Source organism: Coregonus lavaretus, assembly GCF_964263955.1.
Source record: "Coregonus lavaretus genome assembly, chromosome: 6".
NCBI lineage: Eukaryota > Metazoa > Chordata > Actinopteri > Salmoniformes > Salmonidae > Coregonus > Coregonus lavaretus.
This window is the reverse complement of record NC_139993.1, coordinates 24,040,165-24,059,718: the sequence shown is the minus strand read 5'-3', so window position 1 is coordinate 24,059,718 and position 19,554 is coordinate 24,040,165. Positions and strand designations below refer to the sequence as shown.

Sequence of the window (19,554 nt, the reverse complement as noted above, 5' to 3'; positions counted from 1 at the left end):
ATGACTACATTAAGCTTGTGACTGTACAAACTTGTTGGATACATTCGCTGTTTGTTTTGGTTGTGTTTCAGATTATTTTGTGCCCAATAAAAATGTATGGTAAATAATGTATTGTGTCATTTTCGAGTCCGTTTTATTGTAAATAAGAATAGAATATGTTTCTAAACACTTCTACATTAATGTGGATGCTACCATGATTACAGATAGTTCTGCATGAATCGTGCTTCTGTAACTTTCTCACTCATCATTATTCACGATTCATTCAGGATTATCTGTAAACATGGTAGCATCCACATCAATGTAGAAGTGTTTAGAAAAATATATTGTTATTTATAATAAAAGTGACTCCAAAATGACACAATACATACATTTACCGTTAAGATGCTGGAAGTTTGGTAACATAATTAAGGTAAAATCTCCCTCAGTTTATGCGACCACGTTTACCAAAAACTGCTAAATATCTGCTCCGAATTAAGATTAAAGGATGTTGCTGAAGGAATGAGGTGTCAGCCCTGACATGACACCATGAGTTTGAAAAAAATAATTTAGGTTATTGAACTACAGTAGGTGAAGTGGATTTACATCTGGTAACGGAATTACATCATGGGTCCCTGATCTGTAATATAAAGAAATCCATAATTATGGATATGATTATCATTCTCTTCATAGTGATGTATTCTGAATAGGTACACAGAGGTAGAGATATGCAATATCCTTCTTTTGCATATTTGAGTATTATTCTACACACTGGCTATTATTGTAATGAGCTCCGCCCCAAACAAGATCACATTTGGTTGGGCCAGACCAGACCAAAACTGAAATAATCATAGATGTCTACAGTATGTTTCACAAGTTTGGACATCAACAGTAGAGTACAGTACAGTAAAGTAGATATGTTCAGTACAGTAGAGTACAATTCAGTACATTATACTGTACTCTACTGTGATGTCAAAACTTGTAAAACATAGATGTCTATGATTGGTTCAGATTTGGTCCGATCAATTTCAACTACTTTTCAAAGTCCATGGGTCGATGTTATGGTAGGTGCCAGTAAGAGCTGGGAGAGGTGACATTAACTGGAGAGAGAGAGAGAAAAGAGGGAGAGCGGCAGAGAGTGAGAGTGAAGGGTTGTCCAGACTGTTTTCACAGTCTTGCTTTGACCAGCAGAAAGAGAAAAAAAATACAGGGTTTTAATCTCTTAATAATTAATAAACAAACTTTATCAGTAAAAACACTAACTAATTGGTAGGTCTACCTTTACTTGTTAGTTCTGTGAACTTTCATTATCCTCCCTCATGAGGGAGAGAAATTTCAAAAATATCTTAACGATATGTGGGTTTTTGATAACGGAATTACAAGGCACAAGGCAATGTCTTTCTTAACTTACAGAAGACAAATAATTGTGTTGATATTAGTTGGCAGGGGTCTTTACTTCAATATTATTGTGATTTTATGTATTTCTAATCCCTTTTAAGACTTTTTCCTGGTAGTGTCACGGTTTCGGCCGAGGCTGCTCCTCCTCCTTGTTCGGGCAGGCTTCGGCGTACTAGCTGCCACCGTTGAATGTTTCTATGTTCGTTTGGTTTTGTCTTTATTATGTACACCTGTTTTCGTTTGGCGCTAATTAGTGTCCTAATAGTTCTCGTTGTGTTTGTCAGGTGTTGTGTGTGATTGTTTCGCTGTCGTGTGTGTGCGCTACTGGTTACCGTTTGCTCCTTGGAGCTTTCCTCCTCTGTTACGGAGGGTATTATCGCACGTTTAGTGCGCCCTTTTGTTTTACGCCTGTGTGCGGATTTTCTATGTATTTGAGTGTGCTTTCACTAAAGTCTTTTGGACTTATTTTCTGCATCCTGCGCATGATTCCTGCACCACACCCACCTACAGCACCCACTGACAGAATCACACACCTGAAGGATGGAATCAGCAGGAGCCGCAGCAGCACATGAGACTCTGGAGGATCGGGTCCGTGAGCAGAATGACCAGATCCTTCGTATCGGGACCGCCCTGCAGGACGTTATCAACACCCTTCAACGCTGGGAGACCAGAGGGACCCCCCCAACTCCACCTCCCCTGCCATCACCATCGGCCAGTCAGCCCATTCAAGCTCCGGAACCCAGGGGAATTCGACTCTCGCTCCCGAGGGCCTATGATGGGACCGCTGCCGGGTGTCAGGGCTTCCTTCTACAGGTGGAGCTATACCTGGCTACCGTGCACCCGGCGCCCTCTGGACACGAGAGCGTGTCCGCCCTCATCTCCTGTCTTACCGGCAAGGCGTTGGAATGGGCCAACGCCGAGTGGAGGAGAATAGACGCCACCACCATCACATACTCTGAGTTCTCCCGCCGCTTCAGGGCGGTGTTTGACCATCCACCTGAGGGGAAAGCGGCGGGGGAGCGTCTGTTCTACCTCCGGCAGGGGAGGAGGAGCGCCCAGGAGTTCGCTTTAGAATTCCGTACTCTAGCGGCGGATGCAGGGTGGAATGAGCGGGCCTTCATCGATCACTACCGCTGTAGTCTACGAGAGGACGTCCGTCGGGAGCTGGCCTGCAGGGATACCAGCCTCTCTTTCGATCAGTTAGTGGACATGTCCATCAGGCTGGACACCCTGCTGGCTACCCGCGGACGTTCCGAGGGGGGTCCGTCCATTTCATCCTCCAGCGCCTCCGAGCCGAGCCCTATGGAGCTTGGGGGCGCTGGCGCTAGAGAGAGGAGGGGTCGGAGTACGAGGGGGCCCGTCTCCTGCACCAACTGTGGCCGTGGAGGACACACCGCGGCTAGGTGCTGGGGATGGTCTCCTAGGGGAGAAGACGACAGGCTCCGCACTGGGGAGTCCTTCCAGGTGAGTAGGCGCCCCACTTACCCAGAGCTCTCTGTTGCGCACTTCTGTATACCTGTTCGTTTTCCACAGGTAGCACCTCATTCCCAGCATAAGGCGCTGGTAGATTCAGGCGCGGCTGGGAATTTTGTTGATAGAAAATTTTGTTTAGAATTAGGGATTCCCCTTCTTCCTGTTGACGTCCCATTCCCCGTTCATGCCCTAGATAGCCGTCCGTTGGGATCGGGCTTGATCAGGGAGGTCACGGCGCCACTTAGGATGTGTGCGCAGGGGGGGTCATGAGGAGATTATCCAGCTATTTCTGATCGACTCGCCTGCGTATCCGGTGGTGCTGGGCATGCCCTGGTTGAGTATCCATAACCCGTCTATTTCGTGGCAGGAGAGGGCTCTGATGGAGTGGTCTGCCCAGTGTGTGGGTCGATGTTTAGGCGTTTCCGTAGGGGCTACCTCGGTGGAGAGTCCAAACCAGGTGCCCGCATTGCACATTCCCCCTGAGTATGAGGATTTGGCTATTGTGTTCAGTAAGTCGAGGGCGACGCAGTTGCCTCCCCATAGGCAGGGAGATTGTGCGATAGACCTCCAGGCAGGAGCTGCGCTCCCACGGAGCCATGTGTATCCTCTGTCTCAGGAGGAGAAGAGAGCTATGGAGACTTACATAGACAAATCTCTGAGACAAGGATACATACGGCCATCCACTTCCCCTGCGTCCTCGAGTTTCTTTTTTGTGAAGAAAAAGGATGGAGGGTTACGCCCGTGCATTGATTACCGTAGTCTCAATCAGATCACGGTGAAGTACAGTTATCCACTTCCTCTGATTGCGACCATGACGGAGTCATTGCACGGGGCGCGTTTTTTCACTAAATTAGATCTCAGGAGCGCGTACAACTTGGTGCGCATTAGGGAGGGTGATGAATGGAAGACAGCATTTAGTACCACCTCGGGGCATTACGAGTATCTTGTCATGCCATACGGGTTGATGAACGCTCCTTCAGTTTTCCAATCATTCGTGGATGAGATATTCAGGGACATGCAGGGGCAGGGGGTGGTCGTGTACATAGATGACATTCTCGTGTACTCGTCTACCCGAGTCGAGCATGTGGCTCTGGTGCGCCGAGTGTTGAGGAGGCTGTTGGAGCACGACCTGTATGTCAAGGCAGAGAAGTGTCTGTTTTTCCAGGATTCGATCTCCTTTTTGGGTTATCAGTTGTCTGCGTCAGGGGTGAAGATGGAGGTTGACCGGGTGTCAGCCGTGCGTAATTGGCAAACGCCAACCACTGTTAAAGAGGTGCAGCAGTTTTTGGGGTTTGCGAATTACTACCGGAGGTTTATCCGGGGTTTTGGACAGGTGGCAGCTCCCATAACGTCTCTTTTGAAGGGGGGTCCGGTGCGTTTGCAGTGGTCAGCCGAGGCGGACAGGGCTTTTGGGAGGCTGAAGGTCCTGTTTACTTCGGCTCCGGTGCTGGCGCATCCGGATCCCTCTTTACCATTTCAGGTAGAGGTGGACGCGTCAGAGGCCGGTATAGGAGCCGTGCTTTCGCAACGGTCCGGCACGCCACCTAAACTCCGCCCCTGTGCCTTTTATTCCAAAAAGCTCAGTCCGGCGGAGCGAAATTATGACGTAGGGGACAGGGAGCTGTTAGCCGTGGTACAGGCCCTAAAGGTGTGGAGGCACTGGCTTGAGGGGGCTCAACACCCTTTCCTCATTTTGACTGACCACCGTAACCTGGAGTACATCCGGGCAGCTAGGAGACTGAACCCTCGCCAGGCGCGGTGGAACATGTTTTTGACCCGGTTCGTATTTAAGATCACGTACATCCCTGGGTCACAGAACGGTAAGGCAGACGCACTGTCTCGGCGGTATGACACGGAGGAGAGGTCCGTGGAGCCCACTCCCATACTGCCGGAGTCTTGTCTGGTGGCACCGGTAGTGTGGGAGGTCGATGCTGAAATCGAGCGGGCGTTGCGCACCGACCCTAGTCCTCCTCAATGCCCGGAGGGTCGGACGTACGTTCCGCTCGAGGTTCGGGATCGATTGATCTATTGGGCTCACACGTCACCCTCCTCTGGACATCCTGGTATAGGCCGGACAGTGCACTGCCTTAGTGCTAAGTACTGGTGGCCCACGTTGGCGAGGGATGTGAGGGTTTATGTCTCCTCCTGCTCGGTGTGCGCCCAGTGTAAGGCGCCTAGACATCTGCCTAGGGGTAAGTTACAACCACTGCCCGTTCCACAACGACCATGGTCTCACCTCTCGGTGGACTTCATTACTGACCTTCCCTCCTCACAGGGGAATACTACTATACTGGTCGTTGTGGACCGGTTCTCTAAGGCCTGTCGTTTGCTCCCTATGCCGGGCCTTCCTACTGCCCTACAGACCGCCAAAGCTCTATTCACCCATGTTTTCCGGCACTACGGGGTACCCGAGGATATTGTGTCTGATCGAGGTCCCCAATTCACCTCCAGAGTCTGGAGAGCCTTTATGGAGCGTTTGGGGGTCTCGGTGAGCCTCATCTCGGGTTACCATCCTGAGAGTAATGGGCAGGTGGAACGTGTGAACCAGGATGTGGGTAGGTTTCTTAGATCATACTGCCAGGACCGGCCGGAGGAGTGGGCAAGGTACGTTCCCTGGGCCCAGAATTCCCTACGCCATTCCTCAACTAACCTAACCCCTTTCCAATGTGTGTTGGGTTACCAGCCGGTTCTGGCACCTTGGCAGCAGAGCCAGATCGAGGCTCCTGCGGTGGATGAATGGGTGCGGCGCTCGGAGGAGACGTGGAACGCTGCACACGTCCACCTGCAGCGGGCCCTCCGTCGTCAAAAGGCGAGCGCCGATCTCCACCGCAGTGAGGGGCCGGTGTACGCACCTGGTGATCGAGTCTGGCTCTCTACCAGAAACCTGCCCCTCCGCCTGCCCTGTCGGAAACTGGGTCGGCGGTTTGTGGGGCCGTTTAAAGTCCTGAGAAGATTGAACGAGGTGTGTTACAGATTACAACTGCCTATTGAGTATAAAAATATTAACCCCTCGTTCCATGTGTCTCTTCTCAGGCCGGTGGTAGCTGGCCCACTCCAGGAAAATGAGATCAGGGAGACTCCTCCGCCCCCATTGGACATCGAGGGGGCACCGGCGTACTCCGTGCGGTCCATCTTGGATTCGAGACGTCGGATGGGGGGTCTCCAATATCTGGTGGAGTGGGAGGGGTACGGCCCGGAGGAACGGTGCTGGGTGCCGAGGAGAGACATTTTGGACCCGTCTCTCCTGACAGAATTCCACCGTAGTCACCCGATGCGCCCTGCTCCGCGTCCTCCTGGTCGTCCCCGAGGCCGGAGTCAGCGCACGTCTGGAGCCGCGCGTCAAGGGGGGGGTACTGTCACGGTTTCGGCCGAGGCTGCTCCTCCTCCTTGTTCGGGCAGGCTTCGGCGGTCGTCGTCTCCGGAGTACTAGCTGCCACCGTTGAATGTTTCTATGTTCGTTTGGTTTTGTCTTTATTATGTACACCTGTTTTCGTTTGACGCTAATTAGTGTCCTAATAGTTCTCGTTGTGTTTGTCAGGTGTTGTGTGTGATTGTTTCGCTGTCGTGTGTGTGCGCTACTGGTTACCGTTTGCTCCTTGGAGCTTTCCTCCTCTGTTAAGGAGGGTATTATCGCACATGTTTAGTGCGCCCTTTTGTTTACGCCTGTGTGCGGATTTTCTCGCCTCCGGGCTTTTGGCTCGTGTATTTGAGTGTGCTTTCACTAAAGTCTTTTGGACTTATTTTCTGCGTCCTGCGCCTGATTCCTGCACCACACCCACCTACAGCACCCACTGACAGGTAGATGTTGTCTAAGACCCATTTTCCATCTGTTTGACCAGAAATCAAAGCCTTTGCTTATTCCACATGTTTCTGGATGGAAAATGAATATACAGTGCATTCGGAAATTTTGTTACATTACAGACTTATTTTTTTCCCTTATCAATCTACACACAAAACCCCATAATGACAAAGCAAAAACAGGTATTTATAAATGTTTGCAAATTCATTCAAAGTAAAAAACAGAAATACCTTATTTACATAAGTATTCAGACCCTTTGCTATGATACTCGAAATTGAGCTCAGGTGCATCCTGTTTCCATTGATCATCCTTGAGACGTTTCTACAACTTGATTGGAGTCCACCTGTGGTAAATTCAATTGATTGGACATGATTTGGAAAGCCACACACCTGTCTATATAAGGTCCCACAGTCCAATCAATTGAATTTACCACAGGTGGACTCCAATCAAGTTGTAGAAACATTGATTGGGGTATTGTGTGTAGATTGATGAGGGGAAAAAATAATGTAATCAATTTTAGAATAAGGCTGTAACGTAACAAAATGTGGAAAAAGTCAAGGGGTCTGAATACTTTCCGAATGCACTGTATGCCTTCATTTCTCAAAAATGTAGACTCTTAGCTTTCATTAGACATCCAATTTGACATGCTCCTATGAACTGCTCTGGGTTTGTTGCTCCCTCGGGCTCGTGCAGTGGAGGAGATCTTCGTGGGCTATACTCAGCCTTGTCTCAGGGTAGTAGGTTGGTGGTCTGTTGATATCCCTCTGGTGGTGTGGGGGCTGTGCTTTGGCAAAGTGGGTGGGGTTATATCCTGCCTGGTTGGCCCTGTCCGGGGGTATCGTCAGACGGGGCCACAGTGTCTCCCCCCGCCCCACCACCCCCCGTCTCAGCCTCCAGTATCTATGCTGCAATAGTCTATGTGCCAGGGGGCTAGAGTCAGTCTGTTATATCTGGTGTTATTCTCCTGTCTTATCCGGTGTCCTGTGTGAATTTAAGTATGCTCCCTCTACTTCTCTCTCTCTCCCTCCCATCCCGGAGGACCTGACCCCTAGGACCATGCCTCAGGACTACCTGGCCTGATGACACCTTGCTGTCCCCAGTCCACCTGGTCATGCTGCTGCTGCAGTTTCCACTCTTCTGCCTGCGGATATGGAACCCTGACCTGTTCACTGGACGTGCTACCTTGTCCCAGACCTGCTGTTTTCAACTTTCTCTCTCTACCGCACCTGCTATTTCAACCTCTAAATGCTATGAAAAGCCAAGTGACATTTACTCCTGATGTACTGACCTGCAGGAAGGTTACTTACCACAGAAGTTCGCTGGAGGAGTTTTTCGATGAACGTTGTCTTTCCAATTTCCACTTTCTGCTGCCGTTTCTTTCAGGGTGGAGGTAGAGCTCCTCCCATTTCTCCAAAGGAGAGGCAATGTTGACTGGGAAGAGCAAACAAAGAGAAATCAGCTAACAGCAGGGTACAATACAACACAATCGCCATCTGGACAGAGTCATGACAGGGACATGAACTTTGCTTGTAAATGATACCCAGGGTTATACTTAAACTCTCTGTCATTAATTACTTGCTACGCATAATTAGAACTCAGTTGAAGAGTAAAATCTTTAACCTCCTCAACTTGCTAATGGGAAACTACACGTCTGTTACCTCTTAATGTCTTTTAAGATGATCGGTTCATTACAGGCAATTGCCTGATCTTTCTTTGGACTATCTTGAACATGAACGAGGTCAACTCCATTGAACTTCATAAGGGCAACTTTTCAGTGTGGGTAGGCAAGTCCGTTTAAGAATTTAGGAGACTGGGGACATGAGGCTAATACCGTTCCTGATTACATTTTCTGAACATTTTACAGATTTATAATCTAGATATTAGGTAGTCATGAAAGTCATGATGACATGATACAAAGTAAATTCCACATAAATATTGGCCGTAAGAGATCCTCATTTAATCTTCCACGTAACAGCTCGGTCATACTACAGAGTGACAATGACCACTAAACATGGTTACGGACATAGTTGCGGTCCAATATCCAATCTAGATCATTATTTTCGGGCAACCAAAACATGCTCCTGACTTGCCCAATAGTCAAGAGCCGTTGAGAGTTTATAGCCAATCCCTTAAGGGTGATTCCATGCCAGCGGGAGCGGAAAATATTTTTGGTATCTCAGATTGTTCTGGCAATTATCACATACAAACTTCATTGGGAGGAAGGATGTTTAACATGCTTTTTACATTTGTATCACAAACCATTTTTTAGAAAATCATGATGAAATGTGCCATTTTAGACCCTATGACCTATGAACCGTACATCTTGGTGTCATTATACTCGTTATAGTGTTCTCTCAAATATGGAGTATGTCTAGATTCTGAAATACACATTTTCACATTCATTTATTCAACATAAAACATTTATATTGAAGGTGCACTATGCAGAAATCACTCTGCCATTTCCTGGCTGCTAATATTGTAATATGCCAAATTTCAGTTTATTTGACAAAACAAGCAAAAATATACAGTGCATTCGGAAAGTATTCAAATCCCTTCCCTTTATCCACATTTTTTTTACGTTACAGACTTATTTTAAAATGGATTAAATAAAACAATTTCCTCATCAATCTACACACAATACCCTATAATGACAAAGCAAAAACAGGTTTTTATAATTTTTTGCAAATGTATTAAAAATAAAAAACAGAAATACCTTATTTACATAAGTATTCAGACCCTTCACTATGAGACTCAAAATTGAGCTCAGGTGCATCCTGTTTCCATTGATCATCCTTGAGTTGTTTCTACAACTTGATTGGAGTCCACATGTGTTAGTTATGCTTTCCCTCCATCCAAGATGGCGTAGCAGTGCGGTCGTGGTCTTTGTTGTGTGTCTGTGTATATAGCCTGTTTTTTATATTTTTTTGTATTTTTCGTACATATTTCCCTATCACACTTTTCATCCTTCTACAAAATATACTTTACTGCAACCCGCCTCACTCAATGTGGAATGGATTCTATTATTGACTTACCTTTTATCTAGAATCTCCAGTTGAAACCAGCTAGCCAGCTAACTAGCTACTTGCTATTAGCCACCGTTAGCGATTTTCACCCAGAACATCGGATTTTCTGCCGGAATAACTGAATCACTGGACATCAACACTGGATCGCAACTAGCTAGCCGCAACCGAATGGATGTTGCTGTTTGGCTAATCACCATTGCCCCCGAAGCAAGCACCAGTTAGCCTTGAGCTAGCCTCGAGCCAGGCCCATATCCCAGCTATCTACCTCTCTGTCTTCCGGATGGGAGTAGCCAGCTAACTAGCTACTTGCTATTAGCCACCGTTAGCGGTTTTTCACCATTGTCCATGGCCTGCACTACCTACCAGCCAGCTCTAGCCTGAACTATTATCGGCCAGTCTGCACTGTCTGCACAGCATGTTATCGACCCAGAACATATATGTTTTTCTGCAGGAATCACTGAATCACTGGACCTTTAACACTGGATCATCGCAAACAGCTAGCTGCAACCAAATGGACGTTGTTGTTGGCTAATCAGCCTTGAGCTAGCCGCGAGCCAGGCCCATTTCCCGGCTATCTACCTCTCTGTCAACCAGACGGGACCTCCTAGTGTTGACACAGAGCCCCGCCGATCCAACACGAGTTGTCTGCCGACAAAATCGTCTGATGTGGTTACAACAGGCTTCCCATTACGACGTCGACCACGAAGATCCATCTGCTAGCCCCGGCCCGCTAGCACACGCTAGCCGTAGCCTCTTGCTCACCAGTGCAATAGCAGCCCCCGAACTACCTCCGAACTCTCCTATTGCTGTTCACCGGACCTTATGATAACTCAGCTATAAAGCTGATGCCTGCTGGACTGTTCCTTTATACGGTACCGCATCCTGTTTATGTTTAGCCTCAGCCCAAACTTTGTCGCCATTACCAGCTGTTGTCTCAGCTCTCTCGAATAACACCTGCCTTGCTTATTGCTGTTTCGGTTATTTCTTATTGTACTATTTCACTGTAGATCCCCCAGCCCAGCTCAACCTGCCATAGATAGCTCCTTTGTCCCAACCCCCATACACGCGGAGACCGACTCAATCGGTGCCTCCAGTGATGCTATCTCTTTCATCGTTACCCAACGCTTAGGTTTACCTCCACTGTACTCATATCCTTCCATATCCTTTTCTGTACATAATGCCCTGAATCTATTCTACAACGCCCGTAAACCTGCCCCTTTCTTTCTATATACACAACGCACTAGAAGACTAGTACTTAAAGCCTTTAGCCGTATACTTATTCTACTCCTCCTCTGTTCCTCTGGTGATGTAGAGGTTAACCCAGGCCCTGTAGCCCCCAGTATCACTCCTTCTCCCCAGGCGTTATCAATTGTTGACTTCTGTAACCGTAAAAGCCTTGGTTTCTTGCACGTTAACATCCGAAGCCTCCTCCCTAAGTTTGAGTTATTCACTGCGTTAGCACACTCCGCCAACCCTGATGTTCTAGCAGTGTCTGAATCCTGGCTTAGGAAGGCCACCAAAAATTCAGAAATGTCCATCCCCAACTACAACATTTTCCGTCTCGATAGAACTGCCAAAGGGGGTGGGGTTGCAATCTACTGTAGAGATAGCCTGCAGAGCTCTATCGTACTATCCAGGTCTGTGCCCAAACAATTGAGCTTCTACTTCTAAAAATCCACCTTTCCAGAAATAAGTCTCTCACTGTTGCCGCTTGCTACAGACCCCCCTCAGCCCTGAGCTGTGCCCTGGACACCATATGTGAACTGATTGCCCCCCATCTATCCTCAGAGTTCGTACTGCTTGGTGACCTAAACTGGGATATGCTTAACACCCCGGCCAACCTACAATCTAAACTAGATGCCCTCAATCTCACACAAATTATCAACGAACCTACCAGGTACAACCCAAAATCTGTAAACATGGGCACCCTCATAGATATCATCCTGAAAAATGTACCCTCTAAATACACCTCCGCTGTCTTCAACCAGGATCTCAGCGATCACTGCCTTATTGCCTGCGTCCGTAATGGGTCCGCGGTGAAATGACCACCCCTCATCACTGTCAAACGCTCCCTAAAACACTTTAGCGAGCAGGCCTTTCTAATTGACCTGGCCCGGGTATCCTGGATGGATACTGACCTTTCCAATCGTAGAGGATGCCTGGTTGTTCTTTAAAAGTGCTTTCCTCTCAATCTTAAATAAGCATGCCCCATTCAAAAAAATCAGAACTAAGAACAGATATAGCCCCTGGTTCTCCTCAGACTTGACTGCCCTTGACCAGCACAAAAACATCCTGTGGCGTACTGCATTAGCATCGAACAGCCCCCGCGATATGCAACTTTTCAGGGAAGTCAGTAAACAATATACACAATCAGTTAGGAAAGCAAAGGCTAGCTTTTTCAAACAGAAATTTGCATCCTGTAGCACTAACTCCAAAAAGTTTGGGACACTGTAAAGTCCATGGAAAATAAGACCACCTCCTACCAACTGCCCACTGCACTGAGGCTAAGAAACACTGTCACCACCGATAAATCTACAATAATCGAGAATTTCAACAAGCATTTTGCTACGGCTGGCCATGCTTTCCACCTGGCTACCACTACCCTGGCCACCAGCTCTGCACCCTCAGCTGCAACTTGAAAGCCAAGTTAACAAACAGATCACCAACCATTCGAATCCCACCGTACCTTCTCCGCTATGTAATCCGGTTTCCAAGCTGGTCATGGGTGCACCTCAGCCATGCTCAAGGTCCTAAACGATATTATAACCGCGATCGATAAAAGACAGTACTGTGCAGCCGTCTTCATCGACCTGGCCAAGGCTTTCGACTCTGTCAACCACCGCATTCTTATTGGCAGACTAAATAGCCTTGGTTTCTCTAATGACTGCCTCGCCTGGTTCACCAACTACTTCTCAGATAGAGTTCAATGTGTCAAATCGGAGGGCCTGTTGTCTGGACCTCTGGCCGTCTCTATGGGGGTGCCACAGGGTTCAATTCTCGGGCCGACTCTATTCTCTGTGTATATCAATGATGTCGCTCTTGCTGCTGGTGACGCTCGGATCCACCTCTATGCAGACGACACCATTTTGTATACATCTTGTCACGATCGTCGTTAAGAGAGGAGGACCAAGGCGCAGCGTGATGAAGGAACATGTTTATTTATCATTAGCGATAAACACGGACAGTAAACAAAAACAACAAACGACTCGTAACGTCCTAGGTAACATAGACCAACACGGAACAAGAACCCACAAACACAAAGGGAAAAACAGACAGTTTAAATATGGCTCCCAATCAGAGACAACCAGCCAACAACTGACACTCGTTGCCTCTGATTGGGAGTCACTCAGGCCAACATAGAAATAAACAAACTAGAACTCCCAACATAGCAATACACCACATAGAAAGAACACACCCTGGCTCAACATATAGAGTCCCAGAGCCAGGGTGTTACACATCTGGCCCTTCATTGGACCCTATGTTAACAAACCTCAAAACGAGCTTCAACGCCATACAACACTCCTTCCGTGGACTCCAACTGCTCTTAAACACTAGTAAAACTAAATACATGCTCTTCAACCGAACGCTGCTTGCACCCGCCCACCTGACTAGAATCACTACTCTCGGCGGGTCTGACCTAGAGTATGTGGACAACTACAAATACCTAGGTGTCTGGTTAGACTGTAAACTCTCCTTCCAGACTCACATTAAGCATCTCCAATCAAAAGTTAGATCTAGAATCAGCTTCCTGTTTCGCAACAAAGCCTCATTCATTCATGCTGCCAAACATGCCCTCGTAAAACGGACTATCCTACCGATCCTTGACTTCGGCGATGTCATTTACAAAATAGCCTCCAACACTCTACTCAGCAAATTGGATGTAGTCTATCACAGTGCCATCCATTTTGTCACCAAAGCCCCATATACTACCCACCATTGTGACCTGTACGCTCTTGTTCGCTGGCCCTCACTACATATTCGTTGCCAAACCCACTGGCTCCAGGTCATCTATAAATCACTGCTAGGCAAATCCCCGTCTTATCTTAGCTCACTGGTCACCATAGCAACACCCACCCGTAGTCTGCGCTCCAGCAGGTATATCTCACTGGTCATCCCCAAAGCCAACACCTCCTTTGGCCGCCATTCCTTCCAGTTCTCTGCTGCCAATGACTGGAACGAACTGCAAAAATCTCTGAAGCTGGAGACTCTTATCTCCCTCACTAACTTTAAGCGTCAGTTGTCAGAGCAGCTTACCGATCACTGCACCTGTACACAGCCATTCTGAAATTAGCCCACCCAACTACCTCATCCCCATATTGTTATTTATTTTGCTTATTTGCACCCCAGTATCTCTATTTGCACATCATCTTTTGCACATCTATCATTACAGTATTAATACGAAATTGTAACTATTTTGCACTATGGCCTATTTATTGCCTTACCTCCATAATTTACTACATTCGCACACACTGTATATATATTTTCTGTTGTATTTTTGACTTATGTTTTGTTTACCCCATATGTAACTCTGTGTTGTTGTTTTTATCGCACTGCTTTGCTTTATCTTGGCCAGGTCGCAGTTGTAAATGAGAACTTGTTCTCAACTGGCTTACCTGGTTAAATAAAGGTGAAATAAAATAAATAAAAATAAATAAAAAATACCTTTGGTAAATTCAATTGATTGGACACACCTGTCTATGTAAGGGCCCACAGTTGACAGTGCATGTCAGAGCAAAAACCAAGAAATGAGGTCGAAGGACTTTCTGCAGCATTGAAGGCCCCCAAGAACACAGTGGCCTCCATCATTCTTAAATGGATGTTTGGAACCACCAAGACTCTTCCTAGAGCTGGCCGCTCGGCCAAACTGAGTAATCGGGGGAGAAGGGCCTTGATCAGGGAGGTGACCAAGAACCCGATGGTCACTCTGACAGAGCTCCAGAGTTCCTCTGTGGAGATGGGAGAACCTTCCAGAAGGACAACCATCTCTGCAGCACTCCACCAATCAGGCCTTTATGGTAGAGTAGCCAGACGGAAGCCACTCCTCCAGTAAAAGGCACATGACAGCCCAAAGTTTTCCAAAAGGCACCTAAAGGACTCTCAGACCATGAGAAACATGATTCTCTGGTCTGATGAAACCAAGATTGAACTCTTTGGCCTGAATGCCAAGCGTCACGTCTGGAGGAAACCTGGCACCATCCCTACGGTGAAGCATGGTAGTGGGAGCATCGTGCTGTGGGGATATTGCTCAGCGGCAGGGACTGGGAGACTAATCAGGATCGAGGGAAAGATGAACGTAGCAAAGTACAGCCAAGACAACGCAGGAATGGCTTCGGGACAAGTCTCTGAATGTCCTTGAGTGGCCCAGTCAGAGCCCGGACTTGAACCCGATCGAACATCTCTGGAGAGACCTGAAAATAGCTGTGCAGCAACGCTCCCCATCCAACCTGACAGAGCTTGAGAGGACCTGCAGAGAAGAATGGGAGAAACTCCCCAAATACAGGTGTGCCAAGAAGACTCAAGGTTGTAATAGCGGCCAAAGGTGCTTCAACAAAGTACTGAGTAAAGGGTCTAAATACTTATGTAAATGTGATATTTGAGTTTATATATTTTTTAAAAATTGCAAACATTTCTAAAAATCTGTTTTTGCTTTGTCCTTATTGGGTATTGTGTGTAGATTGATGAGGAGGGGAAAAAACAATTTAATCTATTTTAGAATAACGCTGTAACGTAACAAAATGTGGAAAAAGTAATGGGGTCTGAATACTTTCCAAATGCACTGTTGTATAGAGAATCATTGTACCATCTAAACCGCTGTGAAATATATTTTCCATAACCCAAAATATTGTATTTTCAGCTACATTTTACATTTTTTACATTTTAGTCATTTAGCAGACGCTCTTATCCAGAGCGACTTACAGGAGCAATTAGGGTTAAGTGCCTTGCTCAAGGGCACATTTACGTCATTTAGCAGACGCTCTTATCCAGAGCGACTTACAAATTGGTGCATTCACCCTATAGCCAGTGGGAAAACCACTTTACACTTTTTTTTTTTTTTTTTTTTTTTGGGGGGGGGGGGGGGGGGGGGGTAGAAGGATTACTTTATCCTATCCCAGGTATTCCTTAAAGAGGTGGGGTTTCAAATGTCTCCGGAAGGTGGTGAGTGACTCCGCTGTCCTGGCGTCGTGAGGGAGCTTGTTCCACCATTGGGGTGCCAGAGCAGCGAACAGTTTTGACTGGGCTGAGCGGGAACTATGCTTCCGCAGAGGAAGGGGAGCCAGCAGGCCAGAGGTGGATGAACGCAGTGCCCTCGTTTGGGTGTAGGGACTGATCAGAGCCCGAAGGTACGGAGGTGCCGTTCCCCTCACTGCTCCATAGGCAAGCACCATGGTCTTGTAACGGATGCGAGCTTCAACTGGAAGCCAGTGGAGTGTGCGGAGGAGGGGGGTGACGTGAGAGAACTTGGGAAGGTTGAACACCAGACGGGCTGCGGCATTCTGGATGAGTTGTAGGGGTTTAATGGCACAGGCAGGGAGGCCAGGCAACAGCGAGTTGCAGTAATCCAGACGGGAGATGACAAGTGCCTGGAATAGGACCTGTGCCGCTTCCTGTGTAAGGCAGGGTCGTACTCTCCGAATGTTGTAGAGCATGAACCTGCAGGATCGGGTCACCGCCTTGATGTTAGCGGAGAACGACAGGGTGTTGTCCAGGGTCACGCCAAGGCTCTTCGCACTCTGGGAGGAGGACACAACGGAGTTGTCAACCGTGATGGCGAGATCATGGAACGGGCAGTCCTTCCCCGGGAGGAAGAGCAGCTCCGTCTTGCCAGGGTTCAGCTTGAGGTGGTGATCCGTCATCCATACTGATATGTCTGCCAGACATGCAGAGATGCGATTCGCCACCTGGTTATCAGAAGGGGGAAAGGAGAAGTTTAGTTGTGTATCGTCAGCGTAGCAATGATAGGAGAGGCCATGTGAGGATATGACAGAGCCACGTGACTTGGTGTATAGGGAGAATAGGAGAGGGCCTAGAACTGAGCCCTGGGGGACACCAGTGGTGAGAGCACGTGGTGCGGAGACAGCTTCTCGCCACGCCACTTGGTAGGAGCGACCGGTCAGGTAGGACGCAATCCAGGAGTGAGCCGCGCCGGAGATGCCCAGCTCGGAGAGGGTGGAGAGGAGGATCTGATGGTTCACAGTATCAAAGGCAGCAGACAGGTCTAGAAGGACAAGAGCAGAGGAGAGAGAGTTAGCTTTAGCAGTGCGGAGAGCCTCCGTGACACAGAGAAGAGCAGTCTCAGTTGAATGACCAGTCCTGAAACCTGACTGGTTTGGATCAAGAAGGTCATTCTGAGAGAGATAGCAAGAGAGTTGGCTAAAGACGGCACGCTCAATAGTTTTGGAAAGAAAAGAAAGAAGGGATACTGGTCTGTAGTTGTTGACATCAGTGGGATCGAGTGTTGGTTTTTTGAGAAGGGGTGCAACTCTCGCTCTCTTGAAGACGGAAGGGACATGGCCAGCGGTCAAGGATGAGTTGATCAGCGAGGTGAGGTAGGGGAGAAGGTCACCGGAGATGGTCTGGAGAAGAGAGGAGGGGATGGGGTCAAGCGGGCAGGTTGTTGGGCGGCCTGCAGTCACAAGTCGCAGGATTTTATCTGGAGAGAGAGGGGAGAAAGAAGTCAAAGCATAGGGTAGGGCAGTGTGAGTAGGACCAGCAGTGTCATTAGACTTAACAAACGAGGATCGGATGTCGTCAACCTTCTTTTCAAAGTGGTTGACAAAGTCATCCACAGAGAGAGAGGAGGGGGGGGGGGGGGGGGGGATTCAGCAGGGAGGAAAATGTGGCAAAGAGCTTCCTAGGGTTAGAGGCAGATGCTTGGAATTTAGAGTGGTAGAAAGTGGCCTTAGCAGCAGAAACAGATGAAGAAAATGTAGAGAGGAGGGAGTGAAAAGATGCCAGGTCGGCAGGGAGTTTAGTTTTCTTCCATTTCCGCTCCGCTGTCCGGAGCTCTGTTCTGTGAGCTCGCAATGAGTCATCAAGCCACGGAGCTGGAGGGGAGGACCGAGCCGGCCGGGAGGATAGGGGACACAGAGAGTCAAAGGATGCAGAAAGGGAGGAGAGGAGGGTTGAGGAGGCAGAATCAGGAGATTGGAGGGAGAAGGATTGAGCAGAGGGAAGAGATGATAGGATGGAAGAGGAGAGAGTAGTGGGAGAGAGAGATTGAAGGTTGCGGCGGCGCATTACCATCTGTGTAGGGGCAGAGTGAGTAGTGTTGGAGGAGAGCGAGAGAGAAAAGGAAACAAAGTAGTGGTCGGAGACATGGAGGGGAGTTGCAGTGAGATTAGTAGAAGAGCAGCATCTAGTAAAGATGAGGTCAAGCGTATTGCCTGCCTTGTGAGTAGGGGGAGACGGTGAGAGGGTGAGGTCAAAAGAGGAGAGGAGTGGAAAGAAGGAGGCAGAGAGAAATGAGTCAAATGTGGACGTAGGGAGGTTGAAATCCCCCAAAACTGTGAGGGGTGAGCCATCCTCAGGAAAGGAACTTATCAAGGCGTCAAGCTCATTGATGAACTCTCCAAGGGAACCTGGAGGGCGATAGATGACAAGGATATTAAGCTTAAATGGGCTAGTGACTGTGACAGCATGGAATTCAAATGAGGAGATAGACAGATGGGTTAGGGGAAAAATTGAGAATGTCCACTTGGGAGAGATGAGGATTCCTGTGCCACCACCCCTCTGACCAGATGCTCTCGGGGTATGCGAGAACACATGGTCAGACGAGGAGAGAGCAGTAGGAGTAGCAGTGTTTTCAGTGGTAATCCATGTTTCCGTCAGCGCCAGGAAGTCGAGGGACTGGAGGTTAGCATAGGCTGGGATGAAGTCAGCTTTGTTGGCAGCAGAACGGCAGTTCCAGAGGCTGCCTGAGACCTGGAACTCCAGGTGTGGGGTGCGTGCAGGGACCACCAGGTTAGAGAGGCAGCAGCCACGCGGTGTGAGGCGTTTGTGTAGCCTGTGCAGAGAGGAGAGAACAGGGATAGGCAGAGGCATAGTTGACAGGCTGTAGCAAATGGCTACAATAATGCAGAGGAGATCGGAATGAAATGAACTAAACATCTGGGAGAGGAGAGAGCAGGGCCTCCCTCACCAAAACTTCCACCTCAGAAACTATAATTGTTTCACTGAACCACCCGAACAAAAACTCTCCCAACTTCCACCTTTAGAAATCAGAATTGTTGTGAACCACAGCGGTTCAATGTTTCAAGGAATAGACTCAACCCACTTTATTCAGCTAGCTAACTATGACACCATAGCTAACTAGCATGCTAGCATCCAATAACACACAGTTTAGCACCAACACTTGGTCACAACAAACCACCAATAGTGTGTTAACACACTAAACAGATAATTCGTGTCCGTGTCTAGTTCCTTTCATAACGCAACAATAATTAAACGTTGGCTAGCTAGCACTAATAAATTGTATTTAGCTGCCACAGTACAGCACACAATGGCTACTGTGTTGACTCTGTTCGAAAAACGGCTAGCTAGCTAGCTTCGTGCTACACCCGGCACCGCCGAAAACAATGCTAACCTACAATAACTACCCACAACAGCCCACGATGCCTAACTATGACACCATAGCTAACTAGCATGCTAGCATCCAATAACACACAGTTTAGCACCAATACTTGGTTACAACAAACTACCAATAGTGTGTTAACACACTAAACAGATAATTCGTGTCCGTGTCTAGTTCCTTTCATAACGCAGCAATAATTAAACGTTGGCTAGCTAGCACAAGTATATTGTATTTAGCTACTACAGTACAGTTAGCTGGTCGTGTTGGCTAGCTAGCTGTTTGAAGCTAGTGTACAAAAGTAAAAGACGGAAAAA

The 19,554-nt window shown here is 48.0% G+C and overlaps 1 protein-coding gene across 1 annotated transcript in view; it reads right to left on the bottom strand.

Moving 5' to 3' along the window:
- The window catches only part of pex5la (peroxisomal biogenesis factor 5-like a), a gene marked incomplete at both ends in the record, with an annotated part of 291,726 nt that overhangs the window by 126,311 nt on the left and 145,861 nt on the right, over positions 1-19,554 (bottom strand). The window contains one exon of the mRNA XM_084163646.1: positions 7,954-8,077. Coding sequence (XP_084019772.1) covers positions 7,954-8,077 — 124 coding nt within the window. The remainder of the gene's footprint in view (positions 1-7,953; positions 8,078-19,554) is intronic.